Source organism: Squalius cephalus (genome assembly GCF_949319135.1).
Source record: "Squalius cephalus genome assembly, chromosome: 14".
NCBI lineage: Eukaryota > Metazoa > Chordata > Actinopteri > Cypriniformes > Leuciscidae > Squalius > Squalius cephalus.
This window is the reverse complement of record NC_137135.1, coordinates 33,370,777-33,394,124: the sequence shown is the minus strand read 5'-3', so window position 1 is coordinate 33,394,124 and position 23,348 is coordinate 33,370,777. Positions and strand designations below refer to the sequence as shown.

General features: G+C 40.0%; 5 protein-coding genes across 5 annotated transcripts in view; all 5 read right to left on the bottom strand.

Moving 5' to 3' along the window:
* The window catches only part of LOC307170769 (protocadherin alpha-C2-like), a gene marked incomplete at its 5' end in the record, with an annotated part of 184,187 nt that overhangs the window by 124,312 nt on the left and 36,527 nt on the right, over positions 1-23,348 (bottom strand). The window lies entirely within an intron of this gene.
* On the bottom strand, positions 240-2,791 carry LOC307170794 (protocadherin alpha-5-like; the record flags this gene model as incomplete). The annotated part of the gene is made up of 1 exon (XM_079892091.1): positions 240-2,791. The coding sequence occupies exon 1, from the start codon at positions 2,610-2,612 to the stop codon at positions 240-242; it is 2,373 nt and encodes a 790-aa protein (XP_079748217.1). The 5' UTR covers positions 2,613-2,791.
* Positions 4,473-7,008, bottom strand: LOC307170790 (protocadherin alpha-3-like; the record flags this gene model as incomplete). The annotated part of the gene is made up of 1 exon (XM_079892086.1): positions 4,473-7,008. The coding sequence occupies exon 1, from the start codon at positions 6,846-6,848 to the stop codon at positions 4,473-4,475; it is 2,376 nt and encodes a 791-aa protein (XP_079748212.1). The 5' UTR covers positions 6,849-7,008.
* On the bottom strand, positions 7,569-22,988 carry LOC307170874 (uncharacterized protein; the record flags this gene model as incomplete). Its single annotated transcript, XM_079892184.1, has 6 exons — positions 20,540-22,988; positions 19,412-19,837; positions 17,555-18,313; positions 13,740-13,889; positions 11,610-12,632; positions 7,569-9,962 (listed from the first exon to the last, which is right to left on the bottom strand). Exons 1-6 carry the CDS (start codon positions 22,901-22,903, stop codon positions 7,569-7,571), a joined length of 7,116 nt encoding a protein of 2,371 aa, XP_079748310.1. The 5' UTR covers positions 22,904-22,988.
* On the bottom strand, positions 14,640-17,178 carry LOC307170779 (protocadherin gamma-A5-like; the record flags this gene model as incomplete). Its single annotated transcript, XM_079892075.1, has 1 exon — positions 14,640-17,178. The coding sequence occupies exon 1, from the start codon at positions 17,058-17,060 to the stop codon at positions 14,640-14,642; it is 2,421 nt and encodes an 806-aa protein (XP_079748201.1). The 5' UTR covers positions 17,061-17,178.

Sequence of the window (23,348 nt, the reverse complement as noted above, 5' to 3'; positions counted from 1 at the left end):
TTTCTTCTCATATTTTTATATTCTTCAACGGTTGTTTGCATATTTAATATTGCTATGCTTTGGCAATGTAAAACATTATTTTTACCATAACAATTCTGAATGACAAATAAATCTGAATATGAGAAAGAAAACACTAAGAATGTTCCATTTGAAACAAGAGCCTGCAGCTTCAGTACCGTGGACAGCAACCGATGTGTGTCTTAAAACTGTTTCCTACAACTAATACACAGATGTAGGAGTCATTTGCTTACCTCTCCAGAATCTCTCCTCCTGCGATCTGGTATCACTAGAGTATTCCTATTACTGCCTGGAGCTATTGTAGAGCCGATGCTCATTCTGGGTCCAACTAACATGTACCGTTTGTCTCCAGATCTGTACTGGATGCTGTGACACAGAGTCCCGTCGTAATTTGTGTCCTGTAAATACTTGGACGAATAGTCTGTAGATTTAGAGCACTGCATTACAATCAACACGATGATGCTGATGACAAAAAGCACTGAAACCGAGCCCAAAGTGATGATCAGATAAAATGTCACGTCGTTTTCCTCCTCGTCTTTTACTGCGTGTTTAACATCAGAAGCTGCAAAAGCCTCTTTGGGCTCCACAACTTTGACAATCACAGTCGCTGTTGCTGAGAGTGAAACGTTCCCATTGTCTTTGACCAGTATGAGCAGTTTATGCTGGGCCTCGTCTGTTTCTGTGAATGAGCGAAGGGTTCTTATCTGTCCTGTATAGCGGTCCAAACTAAAGAGACTGTGGTCACTAACTTCCTGCAGTGAAAACAATAACCAGCCGTTGTATCCTATATCTGCGTCATAGGCTCTGACTTTAGTCACCAAATGACCTGCGTTCACATTCCGGGGAATCTCTTCCACACCCTCAGCAGAACCGTTAGCGCTGACTGGATATAAGATCACTGGAACGTTGTCGTTCTGATCCAGAATAAACACGTTCACTGTCACGTTACTGCTCAGAGACGGACTTCCAGAGTCTGTAGCAATAACTTGGAACTGGAAAGTTTTTACAGTTTCAAAGTCAAAGCTCTTAAGCGCATAAATCTCCCCATTTTCAGAGTTAATATTGATGAAAGACGTGTATTTGTTTTCCTCTGTATTTTCTCTCCATATATGATAGCTAACTACAGCATTTTCGTTTGAGTCTTTGTCAGAAGCAGAAACAGAAAATAAAAATTTGCCTGGGACATTATTTTCTATCACATAAAACGCATACGGAGAGAATGAGAATTCTGGACTATTGTCATTTACATCTGATATCAGAACAGTTATAGTTTTAACAGAAGACAGTGATGGCTGTCCTGCATCCTTTGCAACTATTGTGATGTCATACTGAAATGTAGTTTCCCTGTCAAGTAAAGCAGACGTAACTAAAGAATAAATATTATCTTGTGATGACGGCATTAGTTTAAAAGGTAAATCATCGGACAGTGAACAGGAGATCTTCCCATTGAGCCCAGAGTCTAAATCAGTGACACTTATCAAAGCCACTGTAGTACCAGTTCTAGAATCCTCTGGAATGGAGCTTGAAAATGATGTCACCTCTATTTCCGGTGCATTATCATTTACATCGACGATTTTTATGACTACACTTTGATCCGTCGCAAGAGGAAATATTCCTTTGTCAGATGCCTGAATGTCAATTTCATATTTATCTTTGACCTCAAAATCTAAAAGGCCAGTCACAATAATTTCTCCAGTGATTGAATTAACTTCAAAAAGTTCACGTAAATGATCATTAACATTATTTCCTAAAGCATAAACTACCTGTCCGTTTTGACCCTCGTCCGAATCAGTGGCATTAATCTGTACAATTGTTGTTCCCACGGGTGCGTTTTCATTAAGTACAACCGTGTACGTTTCTTTTGTGAATACAGGCACATTATCGTTTATATCCAGTACATCAATCAATATATCTATTGAGCCAGACTTAGGAGGTCTCCCCCCATCTAAAGCAGTTAGTAATAATTTTATCTTTTTAGTCACTTCTCTGTCAAGTGGTTTGTGTAAAATCAGAATTGGAATTTTACCATCTTCTCGGTCTTTAATTTCGAGACGGAAATGGTCGTTATTGCTGAGTTTGTATGTTTGAACCGAATTGATTCCACTATCAGGATCACGCGCAGCCTGTAGCGGATAGCGCGCGCCTGGCATAGCAGATTCCCAAATTTCCAGCCGCTTTTCATTCTCGAGAAACCGTGGACTGTGATCATTTATATCCAATATCTCTACAGTGACATAATGAATTTCTAGAGGGTTTTCTAGAGCGATTTTCAGATTGATTAAACACGGGGTGATCCTCTCGCACACCTCCTCTCTGTCTATCTTACCGTTCACATACAAGACACCGTCATTCTGATTTACACTGAACATGGACTCGCCTGAGGTCGAGACGATGCGAAATCCTCGTTCCTTTAGTGTTCTGTGATCAATACCCAAATCCTTCGCGATATTCCCCACCGCAGCTCCGTCCTTCTGCTCTTCAGAAATCGAGTAGCGTATTTGTGCCCAAACTGCGCTCCCAAAAAACAGCGATACAGCAATGAAAGCGAGTTTCACGTTCAAATCCAGCTGATGAAAGCGTTGTCTTTGTTCCATTTTTCTGAGATTACAAAAACCCCTTCACACAGAATTTCACGATCAGTCTAAGAATAGTTGTTGCATGGTCCCATCGTTGCTCACGTTTAAGCTGAAAACGAGTCGGTCAATGCAAAACGCTGACAAATAACGGCATCAGTGGTGAAAACGAGAAAACACGAATAAACCAAGAGGGCGGAACAAGCACACACACACACAAAACCCCACGAGCAACTGTTTGACGTCATGAGCCTTTCTCTAGGTTTACACTGACATCTCGCGATCTGAAGCGTTCGTTGCATTGCAGCGTCCAAAATATTTTACTGTTGTCAAATGCATGTTATTTTATCAGCTGACTCCTAAACAATCCAGCCTATATCCTTAAACATTCAATATTATCTCATTAGACCAAACATATTGTTTATGAAAACAAGTAAGTGAGAAAGAGAGAGAGACAGAGATATTCTGAAAAAGACACAGTAGTTGCAGGTGCCAAGACCAATATCATAACTTTTAAAGAAACAAAATGTCTTCAGAAAACACTGAGAAAACAATGGCATAAACATCAGCAACACAGGAAACCTCAACAAGGCTGTGAACAATCCGAGGGATAATGCATGAAGATAGTTGTATTGTTAAGAAGAATATCAATTTACAATCCAATCAGAATCTGGATAAAAATAATGAAATAAATAACAGAAACCGTCCCACTGGATGTGAGGTCTGGGGTCTGTTCACAAACCATCCGTTCACTAAACAGAACACACAACCATTAGAGACTCTGCAGGAAGAATTCTGCAAAACTATGTTACAATGTAAATATCTAAATAATGCATGCAGAGCAGAATTAGAACAGTATCCACACATAATTTAAATAAAAAAGCCTTGAAATTCCATGCCCACCTAAATAGTAGTGATACACAGACATCACAAAGCCAAGAACCACCAATATCCGACCACAGAGAGAAGTCCTCTCGGCCAGTTTGTTTTAGAACTGACTTTACATTTTAAAACATGTCCAGCTGATCCACATAGCACAAATCCCAGCTAGATCAAAGCAAAAAATAAAAATAAAAAATATAAATGTCTAAAGCATTGGACAGAAGCAAGAGCTTAAAGTAAATTGAAATATTATCAGCATAATAAATTAGCAGAATACCAACAGACCCTAAAAACCCTGACCATTTACAGACAAGTGAAAAACACAATCTCTCCATAGAGGCGGCCGACACAGACAGACCTGGCAAACAAACAAAATGGAAAAAGAAATCCACTTTTTAACAATATGCTTTAATTACACATATTTTAGGAAGACATTATTCCTTTCTTCACAACCCACAACAATCAGATACAGAAAGGAGGACACATTTCATTTCTACTTGAAGAAGCTCAAACCACGATGCAAGATATGCAAGTCCTGCCTCAACAAAAGGACAACCAGTGGAATAGGACCATGACTGGAGAAGAGATAAGATATTGTACATCATACATAAAAAGGAAAGCATAAGACAAGTTGCTCTATTCCTACTTATATTTTATTAGTGCAGTTATATATATATATATATATATATATATATATATATATATATATATATATATATAGATAGATAGATAGATAGATAGATAGATATAGATATATAGATAGATAGATATCTTCCACGGTTATAAGTTTGCATATTTAATATTGCTATGCTTTGGCAATGTAAAAAAAATATTTTTACCATAACAATTAAGTTTAAATGACAAGTAAATCTGAATATGAGAGAGAGGACACTAAGAATGTTCCATTTGAAACAACAGCCTGAGCAGCTTCAGTACAATGGACAGCAACCAAGATGTGTCTTAAAACTGTTTCCTACAACTAATACACAGATGTAGGAGTCATTTTCTTACCTCTCCAGAATCTCTCCTCCTGCGATCTGGTATCACTAGAGTATTCCTATTACTGCCTGGTGCTATTGTAGAGCCGATACTCATTCTGGGTCCAACTAACATGTACCGTTTGTCTCCAGATCTGTACTGGATGCTGTGACACAGAGTCCCGTCGTAATTTGTGTCCTGTAAATACTTGGACGAATAGTCTGTAGATTTAGAGCACTGCATTACAATCAACACGATGATGCTGATGACAAAAAGCACTGAAACCGAGCCCAAAGTGATGATCAGATAAAATGTCACGTCGTTTTCCTCCTCGTCTTTTACTGCGTGTTTAACATCAGAAGCTGCAAAAGCCTCTTTGGGCTCCACAACTTTGACAATCACAGTCGCTGTTGCTGAGAGTGAAACGTTCCCATTGTCTTTGACCAGTATGAGCAGTTTATGCTGGGCCTCGTCTGTTTCTGTGAATGAGCGAAGAGTTCTTATCTGTCCTGTATAGCGGTCCAAACTAAAGAGACTGTGGTCACTAACTTCCTGCAGTGAAAACAATAACCAGCCGTTGTATCCTATATCTGCATCATAAGCTCTGACTTTAGTCACCAAATGACCTGCGTTCACATTCCGGGGAATCTCTTCCACACCCTCAGCAGAACCGTTAGCGCTGACTGGATATAAGATCACTGGAACGTTGTCGTTCTGATCCAGAATAAACACGTTCACTGTCACGTTACTGCTCAGAGACGGACTTCCAGAATCTGTAGCAATAACTTGGAACTGGAAAGTTTTTACAGTTTCAAAGTCAAAGCTCTTAAGTGCATAAATCTCCCCATTTTCAGAGTTAATATTAATGAAAGATGTATATTTGTTTTCCTCTGTATTTTCTCTCCATATATGATAGCTAACTACAGCATTTTCATTTGAGTCTTTGTCAGAAGCAGAAACAGAAAATAATAATTTGCCAGGGACATTATTTTCTATCACATAAAACGCATATGGAGAGAATGCGAATCCTGGACTATTGTCATTTACATCTGATATCAGAACAGTTATAGATTTAACAGAAGACAGTGATGGCTGTCCTGCGTCCTTTGCAACTAGTGTGATGTCATACTGAAATTTAGTTTCCCTGTCTAATGGTGATGTGGAAACTAATGAGTATGTACTATGCTGTGAAGAAGGTATTAGTTTGAAAGGCATGTCATCTTCTAAAGAACAAGAGACTTTGCCATTGAGTCCAGAATCTAAATCTGTGACACTAATCAAAGCCACTGTAGTACCAGGTCTAGAATCCTCTGGAATTGCATTTGAAAATGATGTCACCTCTATTTCAGGTTTATTGTCATTTATATCCATAATTTTAATCAGTATACTCTTATCTGTTGTATGGGGAACAGTTCCTTTGTCAGATGCTTGTATATCAATCTCATAGCTGTCTTTGTCTTCATAATCTAAGGGCCCGTCTACAGTTATCTCACCAGTGATGGTGTTAATATCAAAAAGCTTTCGTACTTTACTATTAACACTTTTTCCAAATGAATAAACTATCTCACCATTCGATCCCTCATCCAAATCTGTGGCGTTAACCTGTATCACGGTTGTACCTATAGGCGCATTTTCACTCAGCATGACTGAATAAACATCTTTGGTAAAAACGGGCACGTTGTCATTTATATCTATAACATTAATCTTGATCTCCATTGTCCCTGATTTGGCAGGTTTTCCTCCATCTACAGCTGTTAACTGCAAGTTAATGCTTCGAGTAAGCTCTCGGTCTAAAGGCTTTTGTAAAATTAGAATAGGAATTTTACCGTCTTCTCCGCGATCTTTGACTTCAAGGCGAAAATTATCGTTATGACTGAGTTTGTAATGATGCAGAGAATTGCTGCCACTATCAGAATCGCGCGCAGCCTCAAGCTGAAAGCGCGCACCGGGCAGGGCAGATTCCCCAATCTGTAAATGCATCTCGCTTTCCGGAAAACTCGGCGCGTGGTCGTTTACGTCCAAAATCTCAACAGTTACATAGTGTATTTCAAGTGGGTTTTCTAGAGCAATTTTCAGATTAATTAAACAAGGAGTGCTTCTCTCGCAGATCTCCTCTCTATCCATCTTACCGTTCACATACAAGACACCGTCATTCTGATTTACACTGAACATTGACTCGCCTGAGGTCGAGACGATGCGAAATCCTCGTTCTTTTAAGGTTCTGTGATCTATGCCCAAATCCTTCGCGATATTTCCCACAGCAGCTCCGTCCCTCTGTTCCTCTGAGATGGAGTACTGAATTTGCGCTCGTGCCACCGCACCAAACACAAGCAATGCAGCCATTAGAGTGAATTTTGCGCGCTCCTTCAGCCATTGCGCGAATCTTCTTTGTTCCATTCTGAAGATAATACAGACAAGGATCTAGGCAATTCCTCTGCTACACTCTGTCGACTATATTAAGCATTGCTTTTCCCTCTAAAGGTTTACACTTACTGCCGAAAAAACTCGAATCGCTGAAAAGCAAAAGCAAGAATACACTAGAACCACTGACGAGCAGGATACACGAGCATTAAATGCGAAGGGGAGGAATAACAGTATTTGACGTCATGAGCCGTACTCTAGGATTACACTGACACCTCGCGATCTCACAGCTGTAATGCATCACATTCTATTGCCAATTGGCTACAGCAAAAATACAATACATTTTAGAGTCACGCGTCTATAGATACTGATACAGCAGCAATACAGAAAACAATACAAACAAAATAATTTAAAGAAAGAAAGAAAAAAAACACAGTAGCCTATCATAGACCAGTGCTCATATCTTTCCCCAGATCATACAGAAAAAAAAAAGAAAGAAAAAAAAAACTCGCTTACCTCTCCAGAATCTCCCCACCTGGGATCTGCTATTACAATTACTATTACTATTATATATCTTTCTTCAACGATAATATGTTTGCATATTTAATATTGCTATGCTTTGGCAATGTAAACAATTATTTTTACCATAACAATTAAGTCTAAATTATAAATAAACCTGAGCAGCTTCAGTACCATGGACAGCAACCGAGGTGTGTCTTAAAACGGTTTCCTTCAACTAATACACAGATGTAGAAGTCATTTTCTTACCTCTCCAGAATCTCTCCTCCTGCGATCTGGTATCACTAGAGTATTCCTATTACTGCCTGGTGCTATTGTAGAGCCGATACTCATTCTGGGTCCAACTAACATGTACCGTTTGTCTCCAGATCTGTACTGAATGCTGTGACACAGAGTCCCGTCGTAATTTGTGTCCTGTAAATACTTGGACGAATAGTCTGTAGATTTAGAGCACTGCATTACAATCAACACGATGATGCTGATGACAAAAAGCACTGAAACCGAGCCCAAAGTGATGATCAGATAAAATGTCACGTCGTTTTCCTCCTCGTCTTTTACTGAGTGTTTAACATCAGAAGCTGCAAAAGCCTCTTTGGGCTCCACAACTTTGACAATCACAGTCGCTGTTGCTGAGAGTGAAACGTTCCCATTGTCTTTGACCAGTATGAGCAGTTTATGCTGGGCCTCGTCTGTTTCTGTGAATGAGCGAAGGGTTCTTATCTGTCCTGTATAGCGGTCCAAACTAAAGAGACTGTGGTCACTAACTTCCTGCAGTGAAAACAATAACCAGCCGTTGTATCCTATATCTGCGTCATAGGCTCTGACTTTAGTCACCAAATGACCTGCGTTCACATTCCGGGGAATCTCTTCCACACCCTCAGCAGAACCGTTAGCGCTGACTGGATATAAGATCACTGGAACGTTGTCGTTCTGATCCAGAATAAACACGTTCACTGTCACGTTACTGCTCAGAGACGGACTTCCAGAGTCTTTAGCGAGCACGTAAAACTGAAACGTTTTAATTGTTTCGAAATCAAAACTTTTAAGCGAGTGAATAACCCCTGTTTCCGAATTTATATTCAAGAATGACGTTATGTCGTTCTGTGTCCCTCCACCTCTATTTATCTGATACGAAATCACAGCATTTTCATTCACATCTTTATCAGATGCTCTCACTGAGAATATTGAGGCTCCAGGAACGTTATTTTCAAATATGTAAAGTTCAAGGAAATTACTAGAAAACACAGGTTGGTTGTCATTCACATCTGCTACTTGGATGCTTAATGTTTTAATTGATGATAAAGGGGGTTGACCCAGATCTGTTGCTGTAACTATGATGTCATAATGGGGCACAAGTTCACGATCCAAACGCCCCTTTGTCACCAGCGAGTACATATTATCTTGGAAAGAGGGTTTCAGCTCAAAAGGAACATTCTCTGAGAGACTACACACAACTTTACCATTGACACCAGAGTCTTTATCTGAGACACTTATCAAAGCAATTACTGTGCCAGGTTTGGAGTCCTCGGCAACAATATTAGATAATGATGTCAGCTCAATATCAGGCTTATTATCGTTTATATCTTGTATCTTTATAATAACTCGTCCTTGGGCAGACAAAGGAGGCTGACCTTTATCTGAAGCCTGAACATCCAGTTTGTAAACGTCCGTGTCTTCAAAGTCTACATTGCCTTTAACTTTTATTTCGCCTGTAATGGGATCCAATTGAAATACATCATAAACTTTGCGCTTTAAAGTTTTACCAAGTGAATACTCAATTTCACTGTTTGAGCCCTCGTCCCTGTCAGTTGCTTTTATTTTAATTACAGTTGTTCCAATTGGGGAATTTTCTTGTAAACTGACAGAATATGGGTCTTGACTGAACACTGGGCGATTATCATTAATATCCAATACGGTAACGGTGATGTTAAGCGTACCTGATTTTGGAGGGTTTCCACCATCGAGGGCTTTCAAAGTCAGCACATGTTCTGCCTTATTTTCGCGATCGAGTGGTTTTCTCAACACTAAAAAGGGGATTTTATCCTCATCGCTGTCTCTAATGTCAATCTCGAAATTTTCATCCTGACTTAATTTATACAAACGAACAGAATATGGTGCGGCATCCTGGTCTCGTGCTGCGTGCAGCTGGAAGCTCGTTCCTGTAGGGGTGTGTTCTGCAATCTCGAAATGCTGATTCTGTTCAGAAAAACTAGGATGGTTGTCGTTTATGTCTGTTATTTCTACTGCAACATAGTGAATTTCTAACGGATTTTCGACTGCAGTTTTTAGATTTACTACGCATGCACCATTTCCGTCACAAAGCGCCTCCCTGTCAACGCTTTTGTGAATATACAATTCGCCATTGTTCTGATTTATCTGGAAAAACGCGTCTTTAGAACCAGAGACTATACGGAACCGTCTGTCCACCAAAGTACTCACGTCAAGTCCCAGATCCTTAGCAATGTTTCCCACAACAGACCCCTCTTTCATCTCCTCTGGAATAGTGTATCTTATCTGAGCTGAAACCTGCTTTCCAAAGCCGAGAAGAAAGGAGAAACACAGATAAATCCACCAGTACTCCCATCGGCGCCTTTGTTCATCCATCGTTAAGGTTCCTTTAAAGCAGCTTAAAAGAAGTCACGGTTGTTTTCAGTTAAAATTGTGTATTTCCAGACGCAACATTCTTAAATAACATCGATACAATTTTAGAATATGTCCCTCCGCTTCTCGCGCTACACTCGTCAGCTGCTATCACAGTATAAATGAACGGAACAGCCATGCGCGCCACATAAAGGCAGGGTCAAATCTCCACTTCCAACCCGGTATCACGACAAGACGTGAAATAATCACGTTGGTCCCCTTTGGAAAACGTGTAGATGTCACAGTTTAACGCCCTCAAACGTGAATCTTACACGTACCCTCAAACGTGAATCTTACACGTACCCTCAAACGTGAATCTTACACGTACCATTATCCCGGGACGTTTGCTAATCCTACCCCAATCTAATCATAACCATTTCTTAAAACTAAGTTACGTAGGCTACAATTTTAAAGAAAAACAACAGACAGACAATCACAATAATTTATTTAATGAGAAAATGTCAAAATCGGTACCAAAAGTTGTTCAAGTGACGATGTGTGGCAGTCCTCTCTGGCAGTGGTTTTGTATGAGGTAACAGAGCAGAATTTAAGTTATTAATTCAAATGAAATGAAATGTTAATCCGTCTTCGGTTCGGTTCGCTGAGGGCTGCGCGGCACAGTGCGCGCTTCATTTCAAATTGTGAATGTGCATGACGCAATCTGTGACGAAGCAGGCGAGGGGAGAGCCAATGAGCGTTTGATATTGCCGTAACCATAGTAACCTGTCGTAACGCTTCGGGCGCAATTTTTGAATTTGAATTCATAACAAACGGGGTTTGACGTTTACGGTCAAGATGACGATTACTGGATAAAGGGCTGAGTTTGGATCTTTTTCTTATAATTTATAATTGTTTTCTAGGTAGTTTTAAGAAATTGTTATGGTAGGTTTAGGGGTAGGATTCGTGGCTCAAACTATCTTTTAATGCCATATTGTTCATAAAAATGCAATTTTCATACACATATCTGTCCATACGTTTTATCATTTTAATATTGTCCATAAAATGGGTATGTTTAGGTGTCGGAGTAGAGTTAAGGGATCTTACATTTATAATCTATAAAATGGAATAGGAAATTGTACAGATATCTTCAATATATGGCAAACGTGTATGATTCACGTTTGAGAACATGTATGATTCACGTTTGAGGGTACGTGTAAGATTCACGTTTGAGGGCGTTAAACTGTGACATCTACACGTTTTCCAAAGGGGACCAACGTGATTATTTCACGTCTTGTCGTGATACCGGGTTGCCACTTCATATCCTAATGTAACACTGACACCACATGGTACAAAAGGAGAAGTAAATGTAAACTCTTACGTTGCAAAAATAAAACAAAAATTATGAATGCTTATTAACTCAAGACAATCCATAACATTTGCAACAAAATGAACAAAAACAAAAACAAATGCAAGATGAAAATTTACGCTTTTAGATATTTATACCATCCAGTGTCCTCCAAAATATTTCAACCTACACAAATCTTAAATGAACGTTTGCGCATTTTTAACGTATACCTTTAACATACGGGGTAAAATAACAAAAAGAAAAGAGTTAGAAAATCAGATATAGCCTACTACATAACCAAAGCAGTCACTTTGCTTAGACATATTGTCCATTATTTCTTTAAATTCGCTTACCTCTCCAGAATCTCTCCTCCTGCGATCTGGTATCACTAGAGTATTCCTATTACTGCCTGGAGCTATTGTAGAGCCGATGCTCATTCTGGGTCCAACTAACATGTACCGTTTGTCTCCAGATCTGTACTGGATGCTGTGACACAGAGTCCCGTCGTAATTTGTGTCCTGTAAATACTTGGACGAATAGTCTGTAGATTTAGAGCACTGCATTACAATCAACACGATGATGCTGATGACAAAAAGCACTGAAACCGAGCCCAGAGTGATGATCAGATAAAATGTCACGTCGTTTTCCTCCTCGTCTTTTACTGCGTGTTTAACATCAGAAGCTGCAAAAGCCTCTTTGGGCTCCACAGCTTTGACAATCACAGTCGCTGTTGCTGAGAGTGAAACGTTCCCATTGTCTTTGACCAGTATGAGCAGTTTATGCTGGGCCTCGTCTGTTTCTGTGAATGAGCGAAGGGTTCTTATCTGTCCTGTATAGCGGTCCAAACTAAAGAGACTGTGGTCACTAACTTCCTGCAGTGAAAACAATAACCAGCCGTTGTATCCTATATCTGCGTCATAGGCTCTGACTTTAGTCACCAAATGACCTGCGTTCACATTCCGGGGAATCTCTTCCACACCCTCAGCAGAACCGTTAGCGCTGACTGGATATAAGATCACTGGAACGTTGTCGTTCTGATCCAGAATAAACACGTTCACTGTCACGTTACTGCTCAGAGACGGACTTCCAGAGTCTGTAGCAGCAACTTTGAACTGGAACTTTTTAACAGTTTCAAAGTCAAAACTCTTCAGCGCGTGGATAACGCCAGTTTCTTGGTTAATACTGAGAAACGACGACATATCACTATCTGATCCATTTCCTCTAACTATGTGATATGAAATTGCAGCATTTTCATTTAGATCTTTGTCAGACGCGCTCACAGAGAATACTGATGCACCAGGCGTGTTATTTTCCACTAAATAAAGTTCGAGGGGATTTTTGTCAAACTCTGGTTTGTTATCATTAACATCAGCCACCTGCACAGTAACAGTTTTAAAAGAGGAAAGAGGCGGCTGACCTAGATCACTGGCTTTGATTGTGATTTTATAATCTGCCACAAGTTCCCTGTCCAAGTACTCTTTAGTAATTAAAGAATACAAATTTTCCTGAACAGATGGTTTTAATTCGAACGGAACATTGTCAGAAAGACTACAAACAACCTTGCCATTAACACCAGAGTCTTTATCTGATACACTAATCAGAGAGATTACGGTTCCGGGTTTTGAATTCTCGGAAATTATGTTAGAAAGGGACGTGACGTCTATCTCAGGTTTATTGTCATTCTCATCTGTGATCTTTATAATAACTCTGCAGTCAGTGGTCATCGGCGGCTGTCCTTTATCCGTGACCTGGACGGTCAACCTGTGTATATCGTTCTCCTCAAAATCAATTGGCTCTTTAATTTGAATTTCACCAGTTACACTATCAAGGCTAAATGTTTCATGTACTTTCCTTCTACTAGTTTTTCCCAGAGTGTAAATAACCTCCCCATTTAAACCCTCATCAGAATCAGTAGCGTTTACGCGTGCTATCACTGTCCCCATATGTGTGTTTTCTGGAAGAGTTATTGAATATATATCTTTACTGCATACAGGGCGGTTATCGTTTGAATCAAGAACAATAATATAAATATTTAAAGCACCTGACTTCGGAGGGATGCCTCCATCCACTGCAGTTAGCACAAGTCTATGCTCTGAATTTTGCTCCCTGTCTAAAGGTTTAAGTAAGACTAAAATTGGATTTTTTTCCTCTTCGTCACCTTCTCTCATTTCCAGCTCAAAATAATTATTCTTTGCTAGCTTATAAAGCCGAATGGAGTTGCTTCCAGTGTCCGGATCCCTTGCAGTTTGTAGTTCGAAACGTGCACCTGCCACAGTGCTTTCAGCCATTTCAAAATGCTGCTCTTTCTCGGGAAAACGAGGACTGTGATCATTCACGTCTGTAATTTCTACTCCAACATAATGTATTTCAAGTGGATTTTCAACGGCGATTTTCAGATTGATCAAGCACAAGCTATTTCCATCACACAGCTCCTCTCTGTCAATTTTCTTACTAACATATAATTCGCCATTGTTTTGATTTACCTCAAAAAGAGCATCTTTCGATCCAGAGACGATACGGAAACGCCTGTCCACCAAGGTATTCGCATCAAGACCCAAATCCTTTGCAATATTTCCCACAACAGATCCCTCAATTACCTCCTCTGGTATAGCATATCGTATTTGGGTTGAAACCTGCATTCCGAAGCTCAGCAGCAAAGAGAAACACAAAGCAATCCACCAGCACTCCCATTCTCGTCTTTGTCCTGTGGATGCCATCGTTAAAAAAAAAATCCTTTTGAAAATAAATAAAATTCAGATATTTTGCAAGAGCGGCCTACTCATTCATGACAGCGTGTATTCTTTGTAATATTGTCGCTTTTAAATAATAACAGAGGGAAATTTTCATATCCAGCTTCTCGTGAGATAGACTAGCTCCCATCTCAGTGTAAACGAACAGAACAGAGCATGCGCACCACATATCAATGGGCAGGGCAAAATCTCTCATGCATAACCTTATGTAACACTGACACCAAATGGTACAAAAAGGTAAACATGAATTGTTATATATGAAACCTTAAGGAAACCGCAAAATGACAGCCCAACACAAATAAGTCGAAACTTTTGAAAGTATTGATTTAATATTAGGCTACGCACATATTCTTATCGCACCATCCCTATTATACATTTCAAATGGTAAAACTAAAGAAGAGGATAAGTAATTTTCGACCAAACTATAATAGGAAAGTTGCATTGCAAAGGTGAAACATTTCAGCACCATGGACAGTGACCGCTCAAACGTCTAAATCTTTCTAAATAAAAGCAACAATGAATAAATGGTGGTCTTATAAGTCAGAACATAAACATTTCACATAGCGAACGAGAGACTGAAATCAAAATGTACAGTTTGTTAACAGTAAGCCTGAGAAAGTTGTTTAATATAATTCACAAAGCCCTTACCTCTCCAGAATCTCTCCTCCTGCGATCTGGAATCACTAGAGTATTCCTATTACTGCCTGGAGCTATTGTAGAGCCGATACTCATTCTGGGTCCAACTAACATGTACCGTTTGTCTCCAGATCTGTACTGGATGCTGTGACACAGAGTCCCGTCGTAATTTGTGTCCTGTAAATACTTGGACGAATAGTCTGTAGATTTAGAGCACTGCATTACAATCAACACGATGATGCTGATGACAAAAAGCACTGAAACCGAGCCCAAAGTGATGATCAGATAAAATGTCACGTCGTTTTCCTCCTCGTCTTTTACTGCGTGTTTAACATCAGAAGCTGCAAAGGCCTCTTTGGGCTCCACAACTTTGACAATCACAGTCGCTGTTGCTGAGAGTGAAACGTTCCCATTGTCTTTGACCAGTATGAGCAGTTTATGCTGGGCCTCGTCTGTTTCTGTGAATGAGCGAAGGGTTCTTATCTGTCCTGTATAGCGGTCCAAACTAAAGAGACTGTGGTCACTAACTTCCTGCAGTGAAAACAATAACCAGCCGTTGTATCCTATATCTGAGTCATAGGCTCTGACTTTAGTCACCAAATGACCTGCGTTCACATTCCGGGGAATCTCTTCCACACCCTCAGCAGAACCGTTAGCGCTGACTGGATATAAGATCACTGGAACGTTGTCGTTCTGATCCAGAATAAACACGTTCACTGTCACGTTACTGCTCAGAGACGGACTTCCAGAGTCTGTAGCGAGCACATGGAACTGTCCTGTTTTCACCGTTTCAAAATCAAAACTTTTCAGCGCATAGATAGCTCCAGTTTCAGAATTGACATTCAGAAACGAAGCCAAATCTCCTTTTGTTTTGTCATCTCGAATTATATGGTATGAAATAACGGCATTATCGTTTATGTCTTTGTCAAGTGCGCTGACTGAAAAAATAGATGCACCTGGTGAATTATTTTCTAATAAGAAGATCTCGAGAGGATTTTGAGGAAACTCTGGCTTATTATCATTCACATCTGAAACATCAATGCTTAAAGTCTTCACTGAGGACAAAGGAGGTTGCCCTAAATCAGTGACCGTTAATAAAATATCATAATGAGTAATCATCTCGCGATCTAAAGTCCTTTTCGTCACAAGCGAATACATATTTTCTTGAAAAGAAGGTTTAAGCTCAAACGGAGTCCCATCAGGAAGACTGCATACTATTTTTCCGTTAGCACCCGAGTCTTTATCTGTTACACTAATCAGTGAAATAACAGTTCCTGGTTTGGAATCCTCAGGTATTAGATTGGAAAGCGAGGTGACTTCTATTTCTGGTTTATTGTCATTTATGTCTGTAACTTTTATGATAACTCTACAGTTTGTCGTCATGGGAGACTCTGCACTGTCTGAGGCTGTGACGTCAGCTCTGTATACTTCTGTGTCTTCGTAATCAACATCACCAATAACACGAATTTCACCTGTGTTCCTGTCTATTTCAAATGTGTCATACACCTTTCTCTTTAAGTTGCTCACAAAAGAATATTGTACTTCACCGTTTAAGCCCAAATCTGCATCTGTGGCATTTACTTGTAATATCAGACTCCCTAAAGGAAGATTTTCAGTAATTGTCACTGAGTACACATCTTTACTGAACATCGGTCTGTTATCATTTATATCGAGCACAACTATGGTAATGTTCATAACGCCTGATCTCGCTGGATTTCCACCGTCGAGGGCGGTTAACACTAAATGATGCTTATTTTGTCGCTCCCTATCAAGGGGTCTCTGCAGTTTAAGAATAGGGATCTTGTTATCCTCACCGCCATCTCTAATCTCCAATTCAAAATGTTCGTTATGACTCAGTTTGTATGTACGCAGGGCATTTCCTCCAGAATCTGGGTCGCGAGCTGCGAGCAACTGAAAATCAGCACTAGGTAAAGTATTTTCTGCGATCTTCAAAATCTGTTCTTTCTCGGGGAAAACAGGTGCATGATCGTTGATATCCGTAACCTCAACGCCTACATAATGAATTTCGAGAGGATTTTCGATTGCAATTTTGAGATTTACTTGGCAGACTTCATTGTCGACACAAAGCTCTTCTCTGTCGATTCTCTTTTGAACAAACAACATGCCATTGTTCAGATTTACCTGAAAAGGAGCGTCCTTAGATCCAGAAACGATACGAAAGCGCCTGTCCACCAAAGCACTGACATCAATACCCAAATCCTTAGCAACATTTCCTACAACGGATCCCTCTTTGACCTCCTCTGGAACAGAGTATTTTATCTGAGCTGAAACCTGCTGTTCGAAGCTAAACAGAAAAAATATGCACAAAACAATCCACCAGCACTCCCATTTGCGCCGCTGTCTTCTGTCTCCCATCGCGAACATCGGAATGATTTGTCCAGCAGCTAAACTGTACATTTGATGAGGTGCATTTCATGTGTCATATAGAACTGGAAATATAACCCGAAATATGGTCCTTCACTTTAACGCCAATGCAATTATGTCCGTGCACCTTCCTTCTGAACCGCTCGCGCACACAAGCCTCTCCAAATGAGGAACAATGCCATTCACGTCACCACAAGCAGAAAGGTTTTCTATGCAACATTAGTGCAGCACTGACACCGGGTGGACTTAAGTGTATAGCACATTCTTAAAGAAATATCCAGAGCGCTAAAAGAGTAAAAATAAATAAATAAATAAATAAATAATAATAATAATAATAAAAACAACTTTGTATTTCTTTTCATTACACAATTTGTATTAACTTAATTGCGAAAAGACAACTTTCTCATTGCAATTATCAGAATACAATATTTGAAGTAAGCATATTCAATGTGTAAATAATTACAAAACAGACTGAAATTTTGTATAAATTAAAATAATTCGATATCAAGATTTTATGATATCCTTACCTCTCCAGAATCTCTCCTCCTGCGATCTGGTATCACTAGAGTATTCATATTACTGCCTGGAGCTATTGTAGAGCCGATGCTCATTCTGGGTCCAACTAACATGTACCGTTTGTCTCCAGATCTGTACTGGATGCTGTGACACAGAGTCCCGTCGTAATTTGTGTCCTGTAAATACTTGGACGAATAGTCTGTAGATTTAGAGCACTGCATTACAATCAACACGATGATGCTGATGACAAAAAGCACTGAAACCGAGCCCAAAGTGATGATCAGATAAAATGTCACGTCGTTTTCCTCCTCGTCTTTTACTGCGTGTTTAACATCAGAAGCTGCAAAAGCCTCTTTGGGCTCCACAACTTTGACAATCACAGTCGCTGTTGCTGAGAGTGAAACGTTCCCATTGTCTTTGACCAGTATGAGCAGTTTATGCTGGGCCTCGTCTGTTTCTGTGAATGAGCGAAGGGTTCTTATCTGTCCTGTATAGCGGTCCAAACTAAAGAGACTGTGGTCACTAACTTCCTGCAGTGAAAACAATAACCAGCCGTTGTATCCTATATCTGCATCATAGGCTCTGACTTTAGTCACCAAATGACCTGCGTTCACATTCCGGGGAATCTCTTCCACACCCTCAGCAGAACCGTTAGCGCTGACTGGATATAAGATCACTGGAACGTTGTCGTTCTGATCCAGAATAAACACGTTCACTGTCACGTTACTGCTCAGAGATGGACTTCCAGAGTCTGTAGCAGCAACTTGAAACTGAAACGTTTTAACAGTTTCGAAATCAAAAAATTTTAGGGCGTGAATTACGCCGGTTTCTGAATTAATGTTGAGGAATGAAGCGATGTCATTTTGCGTGCCGTCACCTCTAATTAGATGATATGAAATTAAAGCATTATCATTTACGTCTTTGTCAAACGCAGTTACTGAGAAGACAGAGGCACCTGGTACGTTGTTTTCCATTAAATATAGTTCGAGGGGATTTTGAATAAATTCCGGACTGTTGTCATTCACATCAGACACCTGTACAGTTAAAGTTTTAATAGAGGTCAGAGGGGGTTGACCTAGGTCTGTCGCAATTATTGTGATCTCATAATGAGACATGGCTTCTCTGTCTAAAATCGTTTTGGATACTAAGGAATACATATTGTGCTGAACAGACGGTTTGAGTTCAAATGGCACATTAGAAGACAAAGTGCATACAACTTTGCCGTTTGCTCCAGAGTCTTTATCTGACACACTAATGAGCGAAATTACAGTTCCAGGTTTTGAATCTTCGGGGATAATATTAGAGAGTGACGTAATCTCTATTTCAGGGGTGTTATCGTTCACATCTAAGATTTTCACTATAACTCTACAGTCTACTGTCATTGGAGGTGTCCCCCTATCAGACGCAAATACATCTAGTCTGTACACCTCAACGTTTTCAAAATCAATATTATCCTTAACTCGAATTTCCCCCGAGACACTGTCCAACACAAAAATTGTATTAACTTTACTGTTTAGATTGCCACCTAGGCTATATCGCACTTCACCATTCAACCCCTCGTCAATATCAGTAGCATTAACTTTAATTACAACGGTATCAGCTGGCACATTTTCTTGTAAGTTAACAGTGTAAACCTCTTGGCTGAATACAGGGCGATTGTCATTGATATCGAGAACCGTGACAGTAATATTTAATACCCCTGATTTGGGCGGACTTCCACCGTCAACAGCTGTTAATATTAAATTATGTTCAGCTTGGTTTTCTCTATCCAGAGGTCTCCGTAAAAGCAGGAATGGATTTTTTTCGTCGCCCCTGTCCCGTATTTCTAAGTCAAAATGTTCGTTTTGGCTCAGTTTGTATGATCGCACAGAATTCACACTAATATCTGGATCACGCGCCGCTTGTAACTGGAAGCGCGCTCCTGGCTGGGTGCTCTCTGCAATTTCGACTCTCTGATTTTTCTCTGGAAAACTGGGCGAATGATCATTCACGTCCGTAATCTCAACTGCTACATAATGGACCTCTAAAGGATCTTCCACAACTGTCTTAATGTTCACAATGCAAGCCGTGTTTCCGTCACACAGCTCTTCTCTGTCGATCCGTTTATGCACATACAAAATGCCATTGTTCTGATTTACCTGGAAAAGCGTTTCCTCAGACCCAGAAACAATACGAAATCGTCTGTCCTCTAAAGCGTTGATCTCGAGACCCAAATCCTTAGCAATATTTCCCACAATAGATCCCACTTTTACCTCCTCTGAAATAGAATATCTTACTTGAGCTGAAATCTGCTGCTTGAAACACAGCAGTGAAGAGAAACACAGAGAAAGCCACCAGTACTCCAATCTGCGTCTTTGTCCTGCGGATTCCATGTTAAACGATTTCACTAAAGCAGCCTTGCTTGCAAGTATCAATTCAGCGTACGAGCGTAAACGTCCATTTCTTGTAATATGTCTTATAAATAACACAAACACAAAGATTGTATGGTTATTTTACGACGGAAGACCGTCGTGGTTGCCGTTTCGTGTTCACCCACTGCCCAGAAGAAAACAGACATGCGCATGGTGAACCGATGGGAAGGACGAAACCTCTTTCTCCTTATATTACACTGACACCGTCCGGTGAAAACTAATATAGTAATATACATTTTGAGATTCACTTACCAATATGTTATATTTCAGAAATAAATATTAAAGATCAAACTTTTATATAAATAGATTTAAATACTAAACATAAAAAATGAGAAATAAATGGTCAGCGACCCTGAAAGAGGATGAGAGAGTTCAGCACCATGGACAGCCCCACATACGCTCTTTATAGATTATTGGCCTGGAATACAAAATTACTATTTATTTATTTTTCATTCACCAATAAATTCATTAACCAGTCTTATTTAATTCCACGGAAAAAAACTGAATAATATCAAGCGAAAACCGCAAAACACATCAACACTAACAGATGGTAAAACTCAAATTTCTTTATGTAAGTTGAAGGGCGCTTACCTCTCCAGAATCTCTCCTCCTGCGATCTGGTATCACTAGAGTATTCCTATTACTGCCTGGAGCTATTGTAGAGCCGATACTCATTCTGGGTCCAACTAACATGTACCGTTTGTCTCCAGATCTGTACTGGATGCTGTGACACAGAGTCCCGTCGTAATTTGTGTCCTGTAAATACTTGGACGAATAGTCTGTAGATTTAGAGCACTGCATTACAATCAACACGATGATGCTGATGACAAAAAGCACTGAAACCGAGCCCAGAGTGATGATCAGATAAAATGTCACGTCGTTTTCCTCCTCGTCTTTTACTGCGTGTTTAACATCAGAAGCTGCAAAAGCCTCTTTGGGCTCCACAACTTTGACAATCACAGTCGCTGTTGCTGAGAGTGAAACGTTCCCATTGTCTTTGACCAGTATGAGCAGTTTATGCTGGGCCTCGTCTGTTTCTGTGAATGAGCGAAGGGTTCTTATCTGTCCTGTATAGCGGTCCAAACTAAAGAGACTGTGGTCACTAACTTCCTGCAGTGAAAACAATAACCAGCCGTTGTATCCTATATCTGCGTCATAGGCTCTGACTTTAGTCACCAAATGACCTGCGTTCACATTCCGGGGAATCTCTTCCACACCCTCAGCAGAACCGTTAGCGCTGACTGGATATAAGATCACTGGAACGTTGTCGTTCTGATCCAGAATAAACACGTTCACTGTCACGTTACTGCTCAGAGACGGACTTCCAGAGTCTTTAGCGAGCACATGAAACTGAAATGTTTTTAACGTTTCAAAGTCAAAGCTCTTTAGCGAATAAACAACACCTGTCTCAGAATTTATATTCAAGAAAGACGACAAATCGTTCTGTGTTCCATCACCTCTAATTATGTGATACGATATCACGGCATTTTCAGCACTGTCTCTATCAGAGGCGCTTACTGAAATTATAGACGAACCGGCAGCATTATTTTCCACTAAGTAAAGATCTAGAGTATTTTTTAAAAATTCTGGAGCATTATCATTCACATCAGAAATCTGAACGCTAAGTGTGGTCGATGCAGTCAAAGACGGCTGTCCTAAATCAGAGGCGGTAATTGTAATTTCATACTGTGAATCGGTTTCTCTGTCTAACCGATCTTTTGTTACTAAAGAGTACATATTGTCTTTGAAGGAAGGCTTTAGCTCAAAGGGAATATTTTTGTTTAACTGACAAATCACTTTACCGTTGATCCCGGCGTCTTTATCAGTCACACTGATGAGAGAAATGACCGTTCCAGGCTTAGAATCTTCAGGGATGTTCTTAGAAAGTGACGTAATCTCAATCTCTGGCCGGTTGTCATTCACATCAATAATTTTAATAACGACTCTACATTTTGCAGACATGGGAGGATGCCCCTTATCTGATGCCTGAATATCGAGTTTATAAACTTCAGTATCTTCAAAATCCACTTCCCCCTTTACACGTATTTCACCTGTGACCTGATCGAGCTCAAACACATCATGCACTTTGCTTTTTAACGTGGCAAAACTGTATTCGATTTCATTATTCTGGTCCTCATCCATATCAGTAGCATTTACTCGAAGAACCACAGTGCCAATAGCAGAGTTCTCTTCTAATGTCACTGAATATGTCTCTTTACTAAATACAGGTCGATTATCATTTATGTCTAGAACAGTAATATTAATAGTAAGAGTCCCAGATTTCGGAGGATTGCCTCCATCAACTGCTGTTAGAAGCAGCTTGTATGTTGTTGTAATCTCTCTATCAACAGCCTTCTTCAGAACTAAAAATGGCATTTTATCCTCATCACTTTCTCTAACTCGAATTTCAAAATGATCATTTGGACTTATTTTGTAGGACCGGACCGAATTAGTCCCAGAATCGGGATCTCTGGCAGCTTGTAACTGATAATCAGCACCAGGCAGCGTATTTTCATAAATTCTGAGGCGCTGCTCTTTATCAGGAAATCTAGGAGAGTGGTCGTTTACATCTAATATTTCTACCTCCACATAATGTATCTCGAGAGGATTGTCAATAACGGTTTTTAAATTCACCATACAAACACCGCTGCCAGCACACAAAGACTCTCTGTCGATTTTCTTATTAACGTACAAAATGCCATTTTCCTGATTTATCTGAAAAAGCTCCTCTTTAGATCCAGAAACGATTCGAAACTGCCTGTCCACCAAGCTACTTACTTCAAGACCCAAATCCTTAGCAATATTTCCCACAGCGGTTCCTTCTTTCACTTCTTCTGGAATTGAATATCTTATCTGAGCTGAAACCTGCTGTCCGGAGTCAAGAAGAAAAGAAATGCACAGAGCAATCCAGCAGTACTCCCATCTGCGCCTTTGTCCTCCGGCTTCCATCGCGAGCGGTTTATAAGCGCTTTCTCTGAAGGCAACTGTATATATCCTCGATTATTAGAGGCCGTAGTAGAATGTTTATGGCAAGTACATCATGAGCAAATTACAAAATATGAAACCAGTCTTTAAGTGCCGTCAGTAGCGAACCGTCGATTCATCCCGAGCCTTCAGTGTGTGTGTGAGTTTGTGTGTGAAAGAAACAATACAGCCCTATTCACGTCATCATCAGGGGCAGGACTCAAGATCCTGGACAAATGCTAGTGCAACACCGACACCAAGTGGTTTAAAAATACTTGAAATCATCACTGTCAGTCACATAATACTGAAACGATGTAACTCTACAATAAGTTGCCTATTTAAATCAACATGAAGTAGATTTAAGTTTATAACCTTTCAATAATTTTTGACGACTAACAATGATGCTTTTATCAATGAAATGTTTTAATGT